Below are 20,989 nucleotides of genomic sequence, written 5' to 3'. Positions count from 1 at the left end.
AACATATTTTCTTCAATTACAGCTCTCTGGCATCCATTATAGCTTAATTCAATCCATCCAACCTCTTTAATCACACACTTGCCTCCTTTTTAAAAAAAAAAAATACCCTCATGGCATTTTTGAAAAAAAGTTTAAAATTGATTTCCTTCCATAACTGCATTATTATAGCAATGTATTATCAGCCTGAGGCTTATCTGTGTTAAATGTGGAAGTTTCTGAATCATAGTCTCCAAGTGTCACTCTGAATTTCCATATATGAATATGGTCAGAACTTCAAGGCATTCCCACACCAACGTGGCTGGCAAGTTTAATCTTTGAATCCCCAAATGCTCTGCACTTTATTTCCAAGAGCAGTGTCTCTGGAATGTGCGGTGAGCTTTGATGTGCAACAGGCACCCTGTCTCTTTGCTAAAAATGGTGTCCCAAGCTTTGCTTTATACAAGGGGAGCTATTCAAGTACACAATTGAGTATAATACAGGCGGCCAAGTAGGGAGGCAGCACTTGTCAGAATAATTGAAGGCCGGGGAATGTTTGAATCTGTTTTTTCCCTTTTTTTTGTTCTTTGGCAGAAAGCAGATGTGATTTTTAAGTTTTCAAGAAACAAATGTTAACAAAAGGGAAAAAAAGCCATTTTGCCACTATGAAATACAAGTGTTTTTTGCAGCTATCAGTGCAACCTGTATTGAATCTTGCACATTGAATTAGATATCCCTGCCCTATTGATGATTGTTTGAATAAGCGATGGGCTGATATTGTAATGTAATCATGTAGGTGTCTAGGTCCTATCTTGATTTCTTGGCTGTTGAGATTGAGAGCAGGCCCTAATAGATGAGGACTGCTTGGAACAGAGTAATGGATTTGGTGATTACCCCTTCAGTGGCTTGAATTTCCTTTTGGCTCTCAAGCTTAGAAATTACCCCATGCATACCAAACAGCTAATCAGTAAGTTTCCCACAGCATTCCCAACAAAGGCCCTTTCTTGAACAATTTTCAAAGTACCGTTTTCACAAAGTGTAGTTTTCAGAGTAGTTTCTTTTAACATAAAGATCATAATTTTGTAGCTGTTAAAAAGATGGGACTTCTTCAAAGAAAACAAAAGCCTGGATTTGCGTGCCTGTCATTCACTTTGTTTCTTTTGGATGGTCAGTCTTGTTAACATGAAGACAGTGGATGCGTTTAATGAATAAATTCAGTCCCATTTCATTTGGCTTTTGATTGCTGCAGTGTTAGTTTGGTTTTCAAGTTTTATTACATTTATAAATCATTTCTTCCTTTCTCATTTTTGTTCCGATGATGTATCCCCCAAAGATGCTGTCATTGAGACTCCATGAACTTTCCATTAGAAAGCATAAATCAGGCGTGGTAATCAGTGGTTTTTCCGGGCTTCCTCCATATTGGAACCTCTTTATCTGCCTCTGACGGACCAACTTACCTTCCTGGAATGTTCAGTCCATGTTGAACTTGACCAAGCTTGTCAATTGAGTCGAATTATAACTGGCAATTAAGATTAGACTCTGCATCTGCAGAATGGATGCTGAACACTGAATGATAGCTGCTTCAGCTATTGAGCTGCACCCAGTAAAACCTCAAGGTTAAAACAACACACGTGCCCTTGAATTTGTTGCGCAACATTGCTTATAAGTGTAGTAAGCAGTTGGTATTCTGGAAGGCTAAAATCAAATAGCCTGAACGTTTAATCAGTAACTTGCAGTTGATCGCTGCACATTTATAACCAGTATGTATTTAGAACTTTTGAAATTGCCCCGTAATCAGCCAGTAAGTGGTCCATTCAGTCCTGAGCCTTGAACTTGAGGAAGGCCTCGGGTCCAATCTTGCAGTTTTTGCAAATCTGTAGTGCATTATCTACACTATATCTTGTGAATTGTTTTATTTTAAGGCAGAGGTAGATAAATTCTTGACCAACAAGGGAGTCAAAGGGTATCGGGGGTATGCAGGAAGGTGGAGTTGAGGCCACAATCAGATCAGCCATGATCTTATTAAATGGCGGAGCAGGCTCGGAGGGGCCGAATGGCCTACTGCTGCTAATTTGTATGTTTGTATATCACAGTTTATCTGATCAGAAATATCATCAGATATTCAGTTAATCTGCATTAAGAATTTTTTGCCTCCTATTGTCTGTCTCTCTCTCCCGGAGTGTGTACAGTTCCACAAGCTTCATCAGCCCTTCAGTACCTCATCCAATTGGCCACTCTTGTATGAACCTGGGCAGTGCTGTCAGCTGGCTAATCAACTGAGTGTAGCATCACAGTTACACTGGAACCTACTCTCATTCTGCAAGTAGGATGCACTGTATAGCAAGAGTAGAACCCTAGTTATGGTATATTTTTCCACCTCTTTAGATCAGGGACATTGAGAAAAATTGTAATCAACTTCTTACAACTGATTGAGACTATCTGTCCCATCGCAGAATGGCGTGCTTTGGAGACCCTGGACCTGTTCCTCAGTTTGATGCTCGTATCGACTGAGCCGTTAGCTTATAATATGTAATGGCTTTAGAATTCCCAGTAGTTAACTGCAGGTTACTTAATAAATATGCAGTCAAAACATTGAAGTTCTATGGTTAATGCAGTGTGAACATCATAGTCCATCAATGACCTGGACATGTCCACTAGATATCTCTGCATTGTAGGCACAAAAATGGATCCAAAACACACACAACCCACAAACTATTTTTATAAATATGTTTTTAATGTACAGTAGGTACGAGGCACTGAAAAAACAATATGCAGCAGAGTCTGGCTATTTCCCAGTAAAAGTGAATTCAAAGTTAGTTATAGTGTGTACTCTAGGTGAATTCCATCAGTGATAGTTCAAGAGTAAAGCTCTTAGGTGTGCCATAACAGCAGTTGAAAACCAGTTGGACAAATGAAATGTTTAATAAAATCTAAATTGATAGCATATGGTGAGTTCATGCAATAGATGCACAGTGGCGCAGTGGTTAGCACCGCAGCCTCACAGCTCCAGCGACCCGGGTTCAATTCTGGGTACTGCCTGTGTGGAGTTTGCAAGTTCTCCCTGTGTCTGCGTGGGTTTCCTCCGGGTGCTCCGGTTTCCTCCCACATGCCAAAGACTTGCAGGTTGATAGGTAAATTGGCCATTAGCAATTGCCCCTAGTATAGGTAGGTGGTAGGGAAATATAGGGACAGGTGGGGATGTGGTAGGAATACGGAATTAGTGTAGGATTAGTATAAATGGGTGGTTGATGGTCGGCACAGACTCGGTGGGCTGAAGGGCCTGTTTCAGTGCTGTATCTCTAAACTAAATTAAAACTAAACTAAAGATCTCCCCTTAGATTTGGGCAATGCTACTGCTACTAATGCACACCAATGACTTCCATTAATGTAACAGCACTCACCCAAAAACTTTCTAGAAAGATGGTTGGTTGCTGACAGCACAGTAGGACAGAGTTATGAGAGGCTTTTGAAGGAAGGGAGCGAACAAGGTGAAATGATATTTGGGATAAATTTTAGCCGAGGTGTATGATAAGTGAATGATTGGCTTCCAAGCAAGGACAGCAGTAATAAGGAGTCAGAGGAATGGAAGATGGGGGCTGGGACATACACTGGAGAGGATTGCTTCGATGAGGTGAGGTGAAACAGTGGACATATTTGAAGATGGTTAGTCATATCCGTGCTTCTGAAAATGTATGATCTGTGCATGTCTCTGTCCCTCCTGTTCATGCATACATCAAGTGTGTGCATTGCACACTTATTAGAGTATGAAGTAATGACCAGAGAGCAGGACAAACTTGTGTTTGAGATGGAAGAATCACTATTTATTAGTACAGCACTTTAAAAGAGTGGAGCAGCCATGCGAATCTCATCAATTCCTTTAAGACAGTGCATTCTAGATCATAACTCGCTGATTTAAAAAAAAAAAAATTCTCATCTCCCATCTGATTCTTTTGCCAATTACCTTAAATCTATCCCCTGGTTACTACCCCTCCTGTCATTGGAAACAATGAAGTCAATGGGAATAAGGAGGAAAACTCTCTACTGGTTGGAGTCATACCTAGTACAAAGGAAGATGGTTGTGGTTGTTGAGAGCCAATCAACTCTCCCCAACTATTTTAAGCTGCTTCATCAATGACCCTCCCTCCATCATAAGATCAGAAGTGGGGATGTTCGCTGATGATTGCACAGTGTTCAGTATCATTTGCAACTCCTCACATACTGAAGTAGTCCATGTCCACATCAGCAAGACCGAGACAACATTCAGGCTTGGGCTGATAAGTGGCAAGTAACATTCAGGCCACTCAAGTGCCAGACAATGACCATCTCCAACAAGAGAGAATCTAACTATCTCCCCTTGACGTTCAGTGGCATTACCATAACTGAATGCCCCACCACCAACGTTCTGGGGGTTACCATTGACCGAAAACTGAACTGGAGCAGCCACATAAATACTGTGGCTACCAGAGCAGGTCAGACGCTGGGAATTATGTGGCAAGTAACTCATCTCCTGACTCCTCAAAGCCTGTTTCCCAACTACAAGGAGTCAGGAGTGTGATGGAATACTCTCCTCTTGCCTGGGTGAGTGCAGCTCTAACAACACTTAAGAAGCTTGGCACTGTCCAGGATCAAGCAACCCACTTGATCAGCACCCCATCCACCACCAATGCACAGTGGCAGCAGTGTGAACCATCTACAAGAGTCACTGCAGCAACTCACCAAGGCTCCTTTGACAGCACCTTCCAAACCCATGACCCTTACCACCTAGAAGAACAATGGCAGCAGATGCATGGGAACACCACCACCTGCAAGTTCCCCTCCAAGCCACACACCATCCTGACTTGGAACAATATTGCCATACCTTTACTGTCACTGGGTCAAAAACCTGGAAATCCCTTCCTAACAGCACTGTGGGTATACCTACACCCCAAGGACTGCAGCGGTTCAAGAGGGAGGCTCACCACCACCTTCTGAAGGGCAATTAGGGATGAGCAACAAATGCTGGCCTTGCCAGTGAATCTCACATCCCAGGAACCTGAAATCATCAAAAATCTTAACTTTGAACACATCTATTAAATCTCCCCTTAATCTTCCCTGGCTAAGAACAACACTCCCAGCTTCTTTAGTGTCTTCACATAACTGAAGTCTTTCATCCCTGGTGGTATTTTGTTAAATTTCCTCTGCACCCTTTAAAAATGAGCTGGATAACTGTCTGGTCGGAATAGGATTGAGGTTTGTAAAGATGATGCTCCAGACTTCTTCACAGCCTTGGCAGACACACCCCATGCACAGACAGAAGTGTGCAAACAAAATGCCAGAGAAGTGGGAGTAAACTAGCAGGCATAGTTCAAAATGAGGTGTCAACCTGGTGAAGCTACAACACAGGACTATCTGCGTGCCAAATTGCGTAAGCAGCATGTGATACACAAAGCTAAGCGATCCCATAATCAACGGATCAGATCTAATCTCTGCAGTCCTGCCACGTCCAGCCGTGAATGTTAGTGGACAATTAAACAACTAACTAGAGGAGGTGGCTCCACAAATATTCCCTTCCTCAATCATGGGGGAGCCCAGCACATCAGTGCGAAAGGTAAGGTTGAAGCATTTGCAACGATCTTCAGCCAGAAGTGCCGAGTTGATAATCCATCTCGGCCTGCTCCTAAAGTCCCCAGCCAATTCGATTCACTCCATGTGATATCAAGAAACGACTGAAGGCACTGGATACTGCAAAGGCTATGGGCCCTGACAATATTCCGGCAATAGTACTGAAGACCTGTGCTCCAGCACTTGCTGCGCCCCTAGCCAAGCTGTTCCAGTGCAGCTACAACACTGGCATCTACCCTGCAATGTGGAAAATTGCCCAGGTATGTCCTGTACACAAAAAGCAGGACAAGTCCAACCCGGCCAATTACCACCCCATCAGCCTACTCTCAATCATCAGTAAAGTGATGGAAGGTGTCATCAACAGTGCCATTAAGCAGCACTTGCTTAGCAATAACCTGCTCAGTGACGCTCAGTTTGGGTTCCGCCAGGGCCACTCAGCTCCTGACCTCATTACAGCCTTGGTTCAAACATGGACAAAAGAGCTGAACTCAAGAGGTGAAGTGAGAGTGACTGCCGTTGACATTAAGGCAGCATTTGACTGAGTATGGCGTCAAGGAGCCGAGCAGAACTGAGGTCAATGGGAATCAGGGGGAAAACCCTCCACTGGCTGGAGTCATCCCTAGTGCAAAGAAAGATGGTTGTGGGTGTTGCAGGTCAATCATCTGAGCTCCAGGACATCACTGCAGGAGTTCTTCAGGGTAGTATCCTAGGCCCAACCATCTTCAGCTGCTTCATCAATGACCTTCCTTCAATCATAAGGTCAGAAGTGGGGATGTTTGCTGATGATTGCATAATGTTCAGCACCACTCGTGACTCCTCAGATACTGAAGCAGTCCATGTAGAAATGCAGCAAGACCTGGACAATATCCAAGCTTGGGCTGATAAGTGGCAAGTAACATTTGAGCCACACAAATGCTAGGCAATGACCATCTCCAACAAGAGAGAATCTAACCATCTCCCCTTAACATTCAATGGCATTACTATCGCTGAATCCCCCACTATCAACATCCTGGGGGCTACCATTGACCAGAAACTGAACTGGTGTAGCCATATGAATACCGTGGCTACAAGAGCAGGTTTTCAGGCTAGGAATCCTGCGGCAAGTAACTCACCACCTCACTCCCCAAAGCCTGTCCACCATCTATAAGGCACAAGTCAGGAGTGTGATGGAATACTCTCCACTTGCCTGGATGGGTGCAGCTCCAACAACACTCAAGAAGCTCGACACCATCCAGGACAAAGCAGCCCGCTTGATTGGCACCCCATCTACAAACATTCTCTCCCTTCACCACCGACAGACAGTGGCAGCAGTGTGTACCATCTATAAGATGCACTGCAGCAATGCACCAAGGCTCCTTCGACAGCACCTTCCAAACCCGCGACCTCTACCAACTAGAAGGACAAGGGCAGCAAATGCATGGGATCACAGCTACCTGCAAGTTCCCCTCCAAGTCACACACCATCCTGACTTGGAACTATATCGCTGTTCCTTCACTGTCGCTGGGTCAAAATCCTGGAACTCCCTTCCTAACAGCACTGTGGGTATACCTACCCCACTTGGACTGCAGCGGCTCAAGAAGACAGCTCACCACCACCTTCTCAAGGGCAATTAGGGATGGGCAATAAATGCTGGCCTGGCCAGCAACACCCACATCCCGTAAATGAATACAAAAAAAATGAAGACAGAATTTGATTTGAACATGCCACCAAGAAGCCCAAGCAAAACTGCTCCTATTCTAATGCTTTTATTTATTAGTTTAAACACACTTTCTAGTAATTGGGGGGGAGGGGGGCACAAGACAGCAGCCACAATCCGACGTAGGCAGTAGCTTAAGGCTGCATTGTGCTCCACCACCCCATGCCACTTGATAATCTACATAATCACTGCAGAAATCACCCAGAAAAACAGATAGACAGGAATTTTAGTTATATCATCTGAAATCCTCCCCTTCCCACCAACCCCACTGTGGATAGTTTGTCCAATAATCTTTCTGAAATCCATTAATAGAGCTGGACAGTTTTTGCTTATAAAGTTCACACTGTACGTTATGCATCTCTGCTGCTGAAGCAAACCAGTTTCTAGTTTTGCTCTGTAATTTTTTTAATTTTCCTCTTTGCTTGCCTCTGCCACCTTTACAGATAAAGAAAATTTGAGAGAAAAGGAGAAGTTGGAAATGGAGCTATCTGCCCTCCGTTCTAACAATGAGGATCAGAGAAGACACATTGAAATCCGGGATCAGGCCTTGAACAATACACAAGGCAAAGTTGTGAAATTGGAGGAGGAGGTAGGAAGAGGGATAGGATGATCTTTTAATCTGTCATGACCAATGGGATGTTAGTATGTTAAAAAAAAACTATTGCAATCAAATGCATATAACTAAATCACTTTTAAATTTATTTCAGTTGACTATTTTGTATTTTCAGTTCAGCAATTGAATTTGGGACACTTACCTTACATTGTGCATAAATATGCTCTGTGGTGTATCACTGAACTATTCAGACCAGAAAGATCCTAGATTTAATCTCTAAATCTAATGCTCTCAGTATCCCTGGAGAGAGGAGGAAATATCAAGCAGGGTTCTCACTCCTTAACAATACCCAATGATCCCTACCAGAAAATGTGTGAATGATGCGTGAGGATAAGATCCGGTTCAGCTGCGATGGCCCAAAGGTTGCTTTGCCTGCCAGCACATGATATGATCACGAAGGCAGAATGGCTATGTAAGTGAGGTATAGTGGGCTGCTAGCACCATAGAACCGCTTACTCCGTCTGACTGCCATCAGGAGTGGAGAAAATTTGGAGAAATAAGTGATTTTCAGGACTGGGTAATAGCCCGTCCGGCAGTTCAGTTTCTGAAGTGGCTGTTCCAGTAACCTTTAGAACTGAAACATCAACAAACATCAAGTTTTAAATGATTATCCTTGCATGGATGTGCATGTGTGTCTGTTCCACATTCATAGATGCAGAACGGCTGTTTTGTGCACACAAGATCACATTGGCCTTCCACAAATGTACAGTTTTAAAAAATACATAAAATATCCTTCCCCTACTGGTTGCATTACAGAGGAAAGTTTAGGCACAATAATTGGAGGGTTATCCCAAGGCAGTTGTTGCTACTGGGATAAAAACGCAAAGTGCTGGAAATGCTCAGCAGGTCGGGCAGCATCTGTGGAGAGAGAAGCAGAGTTAACGTTTCAGGTCAGTGACCTTACATCAGAACTACTATTGGACACTGGTAGAGGACCATGAGCATTTCAACTGTTTGAAGGACTTGCTGGAAGGTTGGAGTTGAGAATGGGGAGAGGGAAAAAAATTGCAGAGTAATCATCATATTTCACTTGTTTAGCTTTCACATTATAGGTTTTTTCCTCCATATTTGATCATTTTTTATTTCATGCTTTTTGATAATTTAATGTTGACTCTGTGGTACTTTATGTATTTAGAGAATGCAATTACTGTAACAAAAATCTTTTCTTGCTTACCCTGTGTCTTGACTGCTTGGTAGTTTGTGGTCATTTTGATGCAGCCCTCTCAATTCCCCAAGCCTGAAGGAAGTATCGCCCTTCCTGAATGTAATTTAATACATTAGGTTTGGTTCTTCACTGCAGCACAATATTGTCCTGATTTCATCTCTTAACTATAGATCATGGACTTACCAGGCCATGAAAATCGGCAGTGGTTAAAAGTGGATTCCTTAAACTGTAGTAATTAATGGGGAAATCTAGTGGCTGATGGAACAGCAAAAATTTTAGTACATTAAGAATGCAGTTACAACTGGGTAACATTTGTATACTGTGTGATGTCTTTCATATATCCAGAAGGCTTAGAAAACTCAAAATCTGGAGATTTTGAGGCAAAATAGGTTAATGAAAGATCCGTGACCAAAAATCCATTTTCTTTCCGTTTTTTCAGTAAGTTGTATCCTAAATGTTTTTCATTCCTCAGTTCTAAATTATACACATTACTCATAATAATCTAAGACTTGCATTCATGCAGTTCTTTACGTTGTCTCGAAGACATGTTCAGCAATGCTGTGACTACAATGATTTGTTTTCAAGTCACTGTTACGTAGGTGAACGTGGCAGCTATTTTGCATACAGCAATATCCCACAAACAGCAACAAAGTAAATTACCAATTAAGCTGTTGGCAGTATTGCTTGAGAAAGGCTATTGGCCAGGACATTGATAGAACCCACTGCTCGACAAGTAGTGCCATAGGATTTTTCATATCCATGAAATGGGTTGCAGAGAGCGAACCCAGCAACATCCTGGGGGGGGGGGGTGCTGAGGTCCTGCTGCATTTAATGGAAGGGCCTCATTATAACTTGTCTCTTCCACTTTCCACTTGACAACTGGTCAAATTGACAGGTTGGCCAGCTGCTGTGTGGGAAAACGGCAGCAGGAGACTGCATGAGGACCCTTGAGGACAGTCCCCAGTGTTTACGAGGCAGTTTGGGGGGCTGAGGAGGTAAAGCAAGTTGAAGGTTAGTGGTGGGGGTGGATTGTGGGACAGACCGGAGATCAGGGATAGGTGGCAGGGGAGGTTGCCCATCATAGCTACAGCGAGAGAAAGGCTATGTTCGGAAGAAGTTAGATTGAAGATTTTCTTGAGGGGGGAGCATTCCTGCTCCTCTTGGCCCATGAGAATTGCTGTAAAGTGCACTTAATATCTTGAGCTGTTCAGTCTCATCTCCCTTGCACTGCCAGGTTTCCCAAACTCTTGAGAATCCCAACTGGCAGCTGTGGAGGTGGGGGAAGAGTTAATATCAACCCCTATGGACTCTGCTTAACATCTAATGCGCAGGATGGCCCCTCTGAAAATGTCGTAGCACCACTGAAGGGTTAGCCTACAAGTGCTGGAGGGGAACTTGAAGCCACAAACTTGTGACTGAAGTGAGACTGCTACCAAATGAGCTAAGCTGAGGTGTTTGGGCACTTGCAGTTCATCACTGATCCAAGAGAGAATGCCGGTTTGAACTTGCAAGAAAGAGGTATATGAGATCACGTTTGGAATGTACACAAACTGCATATTCCTCATGCTTCTATGTTGTACCACCCAACTGAGATGAATGCAGATTCAAGTCTAACTACTGAACTCCTGTTAGGAGCTGAGCCAAGTGGAGCTTAACAGATCTCCTGGGAGTTGGGAGGGAAGGGCTGGTGATAATCATAGAGAAAAGTCATGCCTAGCCACCACCTTGTTGCAGAGAGCATTCACAGCCATCTGGGAACAGATTTGTGCACTTGCTGTTGGTTTTAGGGGGCAGGAAGAGCTCAAGGGATACAGGATGGGATATTAAATGACTAAACACAGAGGAAACTTATCCCCAAAATAAACTGAGTTTCTTAAGTGAATGCAAGTAGGAAATCAGTTTTTAATTTTTTTTATAGAACTTAACTTTAATTCTACATTTTCATTTTTTATCATTGTCACATGTAGGATTTTTTTTTTTAAGAGATACAGCACTGAAACAGGCCCTTCGGCCCACCGAGTCTGTACCGACCAACAATCACCCATTTATACTAACCCTACAGTAATCCCATATTCCCTACCTACACTAGGGGCAATTTATAATGGCCAATTTACCTATCACCTGCAAGTCTTTGGCTGTGGGAGGAAACCGGAGCACCCGGCGAAAACCCACGCAGACACAGGGAGAACTTGCAAACTCTGCACAGGCAACACCCAGAATCGAACCCGGGTCCCTGGAGCTGTGAGGCTGCAGTGCTAACCACTGTGCCGCCCCAAAAGCCAATTCAGATCTGATACATTTTGCTTATGTACTTTGAATGATGTGTGGAGTAAAAATTTATTAACCTCATGGTCAGAACCCTCATATTCATTTTTTTTTTTGCAATATTCAGTGAAGATTTTTTTTGAAGGGAAGATTCCTTCCTCTTGTTAACTCCTGTGTCAGACACAATCCATGCATAACCAAGCAGATAATTAGAGATCTCAGAAGAGGTTCTGGAGCAGGTTACCTGCCTATTCTATGCGTTCAGTAAATGTTAGTGGTGCAAAAGAGAGAGGGGAAAAAACACCTGAATAAAATAAAGCGAGATTGACAGCATAAAAATCTCCAACTTGCTAGCCGAGAGGTGATTCAATCAGGGTGAGGAAATGCGAGATTCTAACACAGTGCGATTAGCAATTGCAGAAGTGTGAAATGAGATCATAAATTACTTTGCTTTATAGCTCTGCCTTATTTTTCTGTCTTTTCCTCTATGCCCAGAGTTGTTGATTCATGGCTGAAGAACAATAATTCTTGCAAAGGCTCAAATGTGGCACAGTGTTTTGATTGAGGGTTGCTGTCAGGACTGCTTAATGTGCTATACCATAGGAATGGGATGCAGGGTGGTGCTTGTGACTGCCCACACTGTGAACACTTGGTTTTAATTATGCAACTGTGGACATCTAACCGAGGCAGGCACTTTTCCACAAGAAGAGGGGAGGGAAATTGTTAGACCAAACTTTCTGCTAAGCTGTTCGGTCTTAAATGAACAGTACTGCTCTTGTATGGAAGCTGGGATAACCCTGCTTCCTCTTATTGGTGAGTACAGAAAGGATGTGGAGGAGGAGCAGCACTGAATCCCAGTTCATTCAATATCATATGTGCATGGAGACTCAGAGCTACAGGGTTGTTTAAGCTTTTTGTCTCCATGGGCAAGTGGGTGCATACCAAGCAGATATGTGGAGCCACATAAACCTGTGTTCTCATTAATGTTCAGATCATAAGTTGCTGATGCAAACAGATCTTGGTGTTCCGTTTAGGATTTAGCTGCTAATGAATAGTGCTAAGGACAGTCCTTTTCAAACCTCAAGGCTGTCACAGGTCAAACAGAATAACAAGTAAAAAATCTAAGTGTAAATAGGACTAAGTTGCCTAGGCTTTGAGTGCCAGATTGTCAACTCTGGGGTCACAGGGTTGAGTCCCCGATATACTGCCATGGGACACAGGTGAAGGGAAGTTGGTCTACAAATAGCCCATGGACCATACTGTGAGTACAGTGTGAGAGTTAATTTAGTTCCACTGAATTTAGACCTTAATGGTGTTATGCCAGTTTATTGTCAGTCAAAATGCAGACTATTACCTGATAGAAATATTAACAGGAGGCTCTCCTGAAAGTGAGAGTTTGTGATACTTTTGGATGTGTTCAAATCTGGCCATGCTTTTTGATCTCCAGTATAAGCTGTTTAGACTCACTGCAGTAATTAAATGATAGTACTATGATTTTAATTACTAACAAGTCATGATGATGTGCATTCATTGCCTATCTTGTGATTCACAGTCCCGGTAGTTTTGGTGCGTATGGCTTTGGCGTGCATTCTCTATGGTCTTGCTCAAACACTTTTCTCTTTTTCTGGTTGTAGCTGAAGAGGAAGCAGGTGTATGTGGACAAAGTTGAAAGAATGCAGCAGGCTCTGATCCAGCTCCAAGCAGCATGTGAGAAACGGGAGCAGCTCGAACATCGTCTACGGACCAGGCTTGAAAGGGAATTGGAATCCCTTCGGATGCAGCAGGTATATTGTAAACTAGTACCAATTCTATATGTCATTGTTATTTTCAATTATAACGTTTTTATATGATTACCTTTGGGGGATTAGGGAGTTGAAGCAGAACTTTTCCCTCAGAAGTTTAGATATGAGGTGCAATCCCTGATGGGTTATACATTATGTGGAAAGGCTGGGCTTGAATTGATAAGCCAAGTGGCCTTTCTTCTTCCATGTTTTTAACGTTCTTAATCTATCTACAACTACAGTTAGCTTTGGTGGCCTTGAATAGGAAGAGGAAAGGTCATCCTGCTCCTTATCATTATGCAGTGAGTCTTGTGGAACGTGTGGATGTTGAGTGAGGTCAATCCCTGCTGTCAGATTTACTAAGAATTATTCAAGTCTACCAATATTTTGACTCAATTCATTATGAAGAGTGACTACTTGTGTGAGGTATTGTTTAAAATGGCCTTGCTCTTGTACTCTATCCCAGCATGAGTCATAATCTTCAGGAGAAAAGGGGAGAAAATTATTTATTTAGAGATACAGCACTGAAACAGGCACTTCAGCCCACCGAGTCTGTGACGACCAACAACCACCCATTTATACTAATCCTACATTAATCCCATATTCCTTACCACATCCCCACCATTCTCCTACCACCTACCTACACTAGGAACAATTTACAATGACCAATTTACCCATCAACCTGCAAGTCTTTGGCTGTGGGAGGAAACTGGAGCATCCGGCGGAAACCCACGCGGTCACAGGGAGAACTTGCAAACTCCACACAGGCAGTACCCAGAACTGAACCGGGTCGCTGGAGCTGTGAGGCTGTGGTGCTAACCACTGCGCCACTGTGCCGCCCAAATGACTGTGGTAGGACTCGAACCTACAATCTTCTGATAACCTCATGAAATACACCGAAGTCAGACGCCTTATCCATTAGGCCACACGGCCAAAATTGGAGGAAGCAACCTGCGTCACCCCCCTGCCCCTGACTACCCATCTGCCTCCCAAAAATATGAAGGGCTATTTAAAAGTACACAGACCTGAAATGTTAACACTGTTCTTCTGTCCACTGATGCTGCCTGACCTGAGCATTTCCAGCATTTTCTGTTTTTGTTTCAGATTTCCAGCATCTGCAGTATTTTGCTTTTGTATTCAAATCTTGCAAATTGTTGTGCATTATCTACCCATATAGCCCCATGGTAGAGAGTCGAGAGCATATCACCGGCTTGTCCTCTCTGCAGAAGAATGGTGCCTAATGGGAAGGGGGAACCTAGACAGAGAGAGGGAAAATGTGAAGTTTTTTTAAAATCAAAATTGATTTTTATTCTTGAACATGCTTCTGGAAAGGCCTATTTAATTCCTGAAACATGCTGATGTTGGGATATGTAAATGTAAGATGTCATTTGATTATTTGTCCTTTTTGCTTTGGTCTTCTACAGCGTCAGGGAACTTCCCAGACAGCCACTGCCCCTGAGTGTAATGCCACTGCATTAATGGAGCTACTACGTGAGAAGGAGGAGCGAATCCTGGCCTTGGAAGCTGACATGACTAAGTGGGAACAGAAATATCTGGAAGAAAGTGTGATGCGGCAGTTTGCATTGGATGCTGCGGCTACAGTAGCGGCTCAAAGGTATAGCTTATGTTGGAGTAGCCTCAAAAGTACATGTCTGGCATAAGATGCATTATCACAACCAAGTTCTATAAGTTCTGAATATAATGATCCTTAAACACGATTACAATTTTGTTTCTACTTTTGAAAAATTCATAACAGGAAGAGGCCTTGGAATGGAGTGAATCAGGATCAATTTCACCAACTTCCTATCCCCTCTGACCCATCTAGATCAGATAGAGAACCTATTACACAATATTTCCACTGGTCAAGAGCAATCTTGGTGTCTGAGAGAAGGTTGTGTTCTCCATGTACCCTAGTCACTGCCTCCCCCTCTGCCCCTACCTCACCCTTAGTTGCAGTAGAGAATTGAGACCTTGAAGTGACTAAAAAGTAGAGGTAGCCAAGGGCACTCAAAAGGATAGAAAGAAAGAACTTGCATTTATACTGCATCCTTCAAAGCCTTTGGATGTCCCAAAACACTTTATATACAGCTGCTTAAGAGCTTCTGAAGTGTAGTCACTGGTGTACTGTAGAGAAACACGGTAGTTAATTTGCACATAGCAAGATCCCACAGATAATCTGCTTTAGAGATGTTGGTTGAGAGAGGAATATTTGTCAGGACACACAAAGAACTCACTGGCTGCCTTCACTTGCCATGGGACCTTTTCTGTCCATCTTAAACGGCAGCCATGTTAGTTTAACGTCTTATCGGAAAATTGGTACCTCCAGCATTGCAGCACTCCTTCAGTTCTGTACTGAAACATCAGCCTGGATTTTGTGCTCAAGCTTCTGGAGTGGGACCTGAACCCACAACCTTCTGACTCAGATCAGAGTTTTGCAACAGCTAATCTATCTCTGCTCTGGTCGTACACATGAGTGAGGGGAAGAAAGGATCCTTTTTAGAGCCAAGATAAATTATAAATATGAATATTGTTGTTCACCCCATTTGTTGCTTTCAGGCTTTCTTTGACTCTCGCAAAAATAGGAGAAGTGATATGGAGCCAAGTTACAGAAGCATCTGTAAATTATTTCACACAAGCCTACTGCGAACTGTTAGTGACAGATTGATTTAAATAATTGTTTTAAAGTTGTGTGATTTATATCACTCCTTTTAATAATTTACTCCTTCCTATCAGCTGAGACTTGATGAAATCCTCACATATGACTTTCATCACGTTGGAATTTCCATGCAGATCATTGCTAGACCACAAAGCGAAGTGAATATCTTAAACACGATGTTAACCTTGAGCCAGAGGTTCATCTGTGAACAACAAATTATAGCTGCCTTCATATCCAACTTCAGGGAGAGCAGAATGGAACCTGTACTGAGCTCACTGAACAAGGCTTAGTTACAGTTTGGTCCCGAGCAGCACACTATTACTTCGCTAAGGAATGTAACACTTGCATCAAGTTTTCTAATAAACTGCAGATTCATTATAGCCAATTGACAACTAGTTTTTCACTCAGAACTTCAGGCCAAATAAAAACAGCTCTGAAAAAAAAACATTTTACAAAGTTTAGATTTTTGAAATTTTTCGCTCTTACTAAAGCTCCTGCACTTGGTTGCTGCAATTTGTATTAAAGCTAAATCATTAAGAATTGGATGTTTATCAGACTCACAAGTAATGTACTTGAATAAGGATATACAATAGAGTAAACATGTTGGGATTTGGTATATAGCAACTAGATCTTTCAATGAGATGCATACTTATTATTTCCCCTACTTACCTTTGAGGGCACTAACTCTTGTTGGTGTATAGTTCCATATCGGTTACAACCCTCTGGTACCTTACCCAAGTGACCATTCTTTATCTGTTACCCTAGACCAGGGGTCGACAATTTTAATAGCAAGAGCCATTTTGTTACGACAAACCACTCAAATCAAAGCCCCCAATCAAAATATTCGATTCTGATTGTGGTGGGAGAAACGCACTGTTGATTCAGTCCCGTCCCTCCACAGGTCGCCTAACATATCATTTTTAAACTTTTCAAATTAAAGAAAGACCCAGCCAAATTGTACCATCCATTAACCCCCGAATGAGGCTAATCATACCAGGTGTCTTTAGATCAACAAATTAACTGTTTAATTAGAAAAACTAAATTCTTAAGCACTACTAAGATATAAACAACATTGGCTATCTATTTGTGGTGCCCCTTTTACCTCTGACAATGGATCCTGTTTAGCCATTGCTCGGATGACTACACACGCAGGAAATATTCTCGGAACTTGTTCCTGTAATTGCTCTGTTTCCTTAATTTCACTTGGTTCCTCTGTAGCTATGGGAGAAACTGATACTTTTGATCCTGCCAAATCATTTCCTAGGAGTAGATCAACTCCCTTTACTGGTAAATTGTGGACAACACCTACAGTTACTATCCCAGTTATTCACTCACTTATACAAAGGTACAGGGATATACTCTCCGCCAATTCCATTAACAAAAGCTTTAGTGTTCAAGGCGCTCTCTGGTGGAAACCTCATATCTTACCCCAGCGTGGGTTTCCGTCGGGTGCTCCGGTTTCCTCCCACCACCAAAGACTTGCAGGTTGATAGGTAAATTGGCCATTGTAAATTGCCCCTAGTGTAGGTAGGTGGTAGGAAAGTGGTGGGGAATATGGGATTAATGTTGGAGGAGATGTGGTAGGGAATATGGTATTAATGTAGGATTAGTATAAATGGGTGGTTGATGGTTGGCACAGACTCGGTGGGCTGAAGGGCTGTATCTGTTTCAGTGCTGTATCTCTCTGTGACTCTAAGAGTGTTTGGGTTGCTCCTGTGTCCCTGAATATAAAAGGTTTTCCTGCCTCACTTACAGGATACGGAGTTACTCTCCCCTTTGACAAAAATTCATTATAACTCTCAGGTATTTTATTAACCTCCATACTCCTTTTCGTTTCAGTATCTGGTTTCACATTCACAGCTGTCGTTAAAGCTATAGTCTGGTCTGCTATACTCTGTCAGAGTCTTTTCCTCTGCACTAGCTTTGGGTATCCCAATGAGTACCCCTGTGGGTTTACCTCGAATTTTCCAGCCCTCTGAACGAAGATGACCCGTTTTGTTGCAATGATAACACTTTGGCTTGTGAACCTCACTTCTACCCTCAGCACCTTCCTTTCTGGCCTGAGGAGGTGATCCTGGGGCATTCCCAGCTGTTCCTTCTTGTTCCCGGCTACTTGCCTTCCTTTCACTCTCCCACTTTCTATCCTTCTTGGGTTTATGTGGGTGATGGACTAAATAGGTTGGCTTATTCACAAGCTCAAAATCATCAATTTCTGCAGCTTGCCTAGTTTTCAAAACTTTCAGGTTATCTATATGAGTTCTCACTGCTGAAAGAATGAGTTTTTAAACTCTTGTAAGAGAATCAATTCTCGAAGGTTCTCATATGTGGTTTCTATCTTTAATGCCCGTATCCAACGGTCAAAAGTAATTTGCTTCACCCTTTCAAATTCTAAATATGTCTGCCCGGCCAAGCTCGGCAAGTTCCTGAACTTCTGATGCTAAATTTAAGGGACTAATTCATGCAGCGAGAATAGCCTTTTTTGCCATCTCATAATCTGCAGAAGCCTCTTCAGGAAGCATGATTTAAGCTTCATGAGCTCTGCCTACCAACCTGCCCTGCATAAGCAATGTCCAGCTTTCTTTCGGCCATTTCATCTATTTGTCTATTTTTTTCAAAAGATATGAAAAATGCCTTTACGTCCCTTTCCTCGAACTTGGGAAGAGCTTGTATAAATTTAAACAACTTCTCGCTGGATCCTGAACTAAATTCAGATTCTTCCTGGCCTGAATTTTCCCTGGATTTAAGACTACCCTTTTGTCTTAGTTCCATCTCTTTTAACTTAAATTCCCTCTCTACTCTTTCACTTTCTCTCAGGAAATGCTCTCTGTTTCTCCCTTTCCTCCAATTGTTTATTTGTTTAGAGATACAGCACTGAAACAGGCCCTTCGGCCCACCGAGTCTGTGCCGACCATCAACCACCCATTTATACTAATCCTACACTAATCCCATATTCCTACCACATCCCCACCTGTCCCTTATGTGGGCCGAAGGGCCTGTTCTGTGCTGTATTTTCTATGTTCTATATTTCCCTACCACCTACCTATACTAGGGACAATTTATAATGGCCAATTTACCTACCAACCTGCAAGTCTTTTGGCTTGTGGGAGGAAACCGGAGCACCCTGAGGAAACCCACGCAGACACAGGGAGAACTTGCAAACTCCACACAGGCAGTACCCAGAATTGAACCCGGGTCACTGGAGCTGTGAAGCTGCGGTGCTATCCACTGCGCCACTGTGCCGCTAGTGTGGTCATGTTGCATATTTGTAGTTGGTAACCGGATTAGAGTTTAAGATTAATAAACTTCTACCTTTCTTGTTTAAAATCTAAGAAAACCTGTCCGAATTGATTTCTTTGCCTTACAATTGGAAAGCGGTGAACACGGATTCACTAACGGGGAGCTAAAACACAGCGTTTTTCTAAAAATTAAACCCTGTTATGGTTAAACCCGGCAAAGGCTGAGAGGAAACCCCTAGACCCATCTCACCTGGTCGTAACAACAGCCAAAGGGCCTCTTCCGTGCTGCTGGGATTTAATCAGCAGCGCGAGGGTACCTCCACCACGTGGAGAGAGCATCTTGTAGTATGAAGCATCCTCCCTGTGGGATTGGGGCTGGGTCCCTCCTCTATGGGCAATCTGTGGCCCACGGAGGACCCCCACCAGAAAATCCTCCACCTCCATGAAAAACCCTCCCCCTGGACTTCACACCCATCCTCCCCCCCCCCCCCCCCCCCCCCCACCCATCCACCATCCACCCCGTCCAATGGTGGGAGGGGGGAAGGTTCTTCAATAGTAGGATAGCTCGTGGTCTAGTTCAGTAGTTGAAATGATGCTCTTCCAGTGATGAATTTCAGCAATTACAGTTCAGTAGTTCAAGAAATTTGGTTATTTTCTTTTAAGAAATTAATTGGCTTGACATCAGAATTCTGAGAGTATGATAAATAGGGTTTAAATAAACCAAGGGAGAACTATCTTTTCCTTCAGTATATGCTGTCAGCTGTCTGTCTGTGTCTGTTAACTGTGTCTCAAAAGCCAGTTTTTTATAGCTAGTTTCAAAAGTCAATCAGGAACATTGTAGCTCATGTCCTTGGTCCTGAATGGCTGTATCCTATGGCAATGAGAATGCATCCTTTGACTCAGACCCTGGAGCTTGCTGCCTTAAAGCAGTACTGATCCTGTTACAACCTTAAAGGCACACTGCAGGATCATAACCATTTTTAAAAATTTAGTCAAAAGTGCAATATCTTAGCCATGATGCTGTTATTCAAATGCTAATAATAACGAAAAACAAGTTTGACATATTTCAACAACAATTTAAAGGTTTTTACAGAATAGTTGTTAATTTAATGATACTTTCTCACAAGTACAATGGTAATAAATGTTTAAAAAAATGAAACAAGCCTTTAAAATGGGTTCAATCGATCAAGATCAGGAGCCGCACGAGTCCTTAATGATATACGTGTGGCTCCGGAGCCACAGGTTGCAGATCCCTGCCCTAAACAGTGTCAGCAGCCTATTTAATTAGGATACAGCTGAGTTGTCTGCCCTAACATATTCGTACACAATATTCATGCACAATTTCCATCATGGGTTACTGAACAACAGTCAGGACCAACGACCGAGCTTGGTTGGGGGGGGAGGGGGGGGGGCGCGGATTAAGCCGATTGTAGCACTCTTATTGCAACCCAGGCTAAGATCATTTAATGCAGCACAGACTGAGAACCCTTGGTCAGTATGATTCGGCAATACAGCAGTTGGTGAATTTGCTCATTAAATCATTGTCAAGCTAAATAATGTGAATTTAGGTGGAGTCAACTATAGTACTAATTTTGGTCATCATGTCTGTTGTTAGAGATACCACCGTTCTTGGCCATTCTCCAAACGGTAGCTACGAAACATCCTTGGAAGCTCGGATTCAGAAGGAAGAGGAGGAAATCCTGATGGCCAATAGGAGGTGCCTTGACATGGAAAGCAGGTCGGCCAAGATACATTTGTATCCTCAGAAATACTAAAATGTGCTACTGTGTTCGTTAAATAATATTTTATAGATGTATATTTTAAAATGCTGCAGGGAGAAAATTTCACTGTTTTGCTTAATTGGCACTGATGCTAATTTTATATATACATTTATATTTTTATATTTAATGTATTTTTGTATCCTCTCACTTCAGATGTCAGTCACATTTTAGATTCGACACTATGTGTGAAATAGCAACAAATCAATTTTTAAAAAAAGG

At 42.7% G+C, this 20,989-nt stretch overlaps 1 protein-coding gene, 1 long non-coding RNA gene and 1 other non-coding gene across 6 annotated transcripts in view; 1 reads left to right on the top strand and 2 right to left on the bottom strand.

The window, feature by feature from the left end:
* LOC137377564 (uncharacterized) overlaps positions 1-20,989 on the bottom strand; it is a 122,201-nt gene that overhangs the window by 28,996 nt on the left and 72,216 nt on the right. The gene's annotated exons all lie outside the window — the stretch shown is intronic.
* Positions 1-20,989, top strand: part of amot (angiomotin) — a 133,023-nt gene that overhangs the window by 102,931 nt on the left and 9,103 nt on the right. For all 4 annotated transcript variants that reach the window (XM_068047318.1, XM_068047320.1, XM_068047319.1 and 1 more), the window contains 4 exons: positions 7,717-7,862; positions 12,951-13,100; positions 14,522-14,712; positions 20,605-20,727. In XM_068047318.1, coding sequence (XP_067903419.1) covers positions 7,717-7,862; positions 12,951-13,100; positions 14,522-14,712; positions 20,605-20,727 — 610 coding nt within the window. The remainder of the gene's footprint in view (positions 1-7,716; positions 7,863-12,950; positions 13,101-14,521; positions 14,713-20,604; positions 20,728-20,989) is intronic.
* trnar-ucg (transfer RNA arginine (anticodon UCG)) lies at positions 13,942-14,030 on the bottom strand. Its single transcript is given in 2 exon segments — positions 13,942-13,977; positions 13,994-14,030. It is a non-coding gene; the product is annotated as a tRNA-Arg (tRNA).

Source organism: Heterodontus francisci, chromosome 15 (assembly GCF_036365525.1).
Source record: "Heterodontus francisci isolate sHetFra1 chromosome 15, sHetFra1.hap1, whole genome shotgun sequence".
Classification (NCBI taxonomy): domain Eukaryota; kingdom Metazoa; phylum Chordata; class Chondrichthyes; order Heterodontiformes; family Heterodontidae; genus Heterodontus; species Heterodontus francisci.
This window is presented reverse-complemented; position numbering and strand designations above follow the sequence as displayed.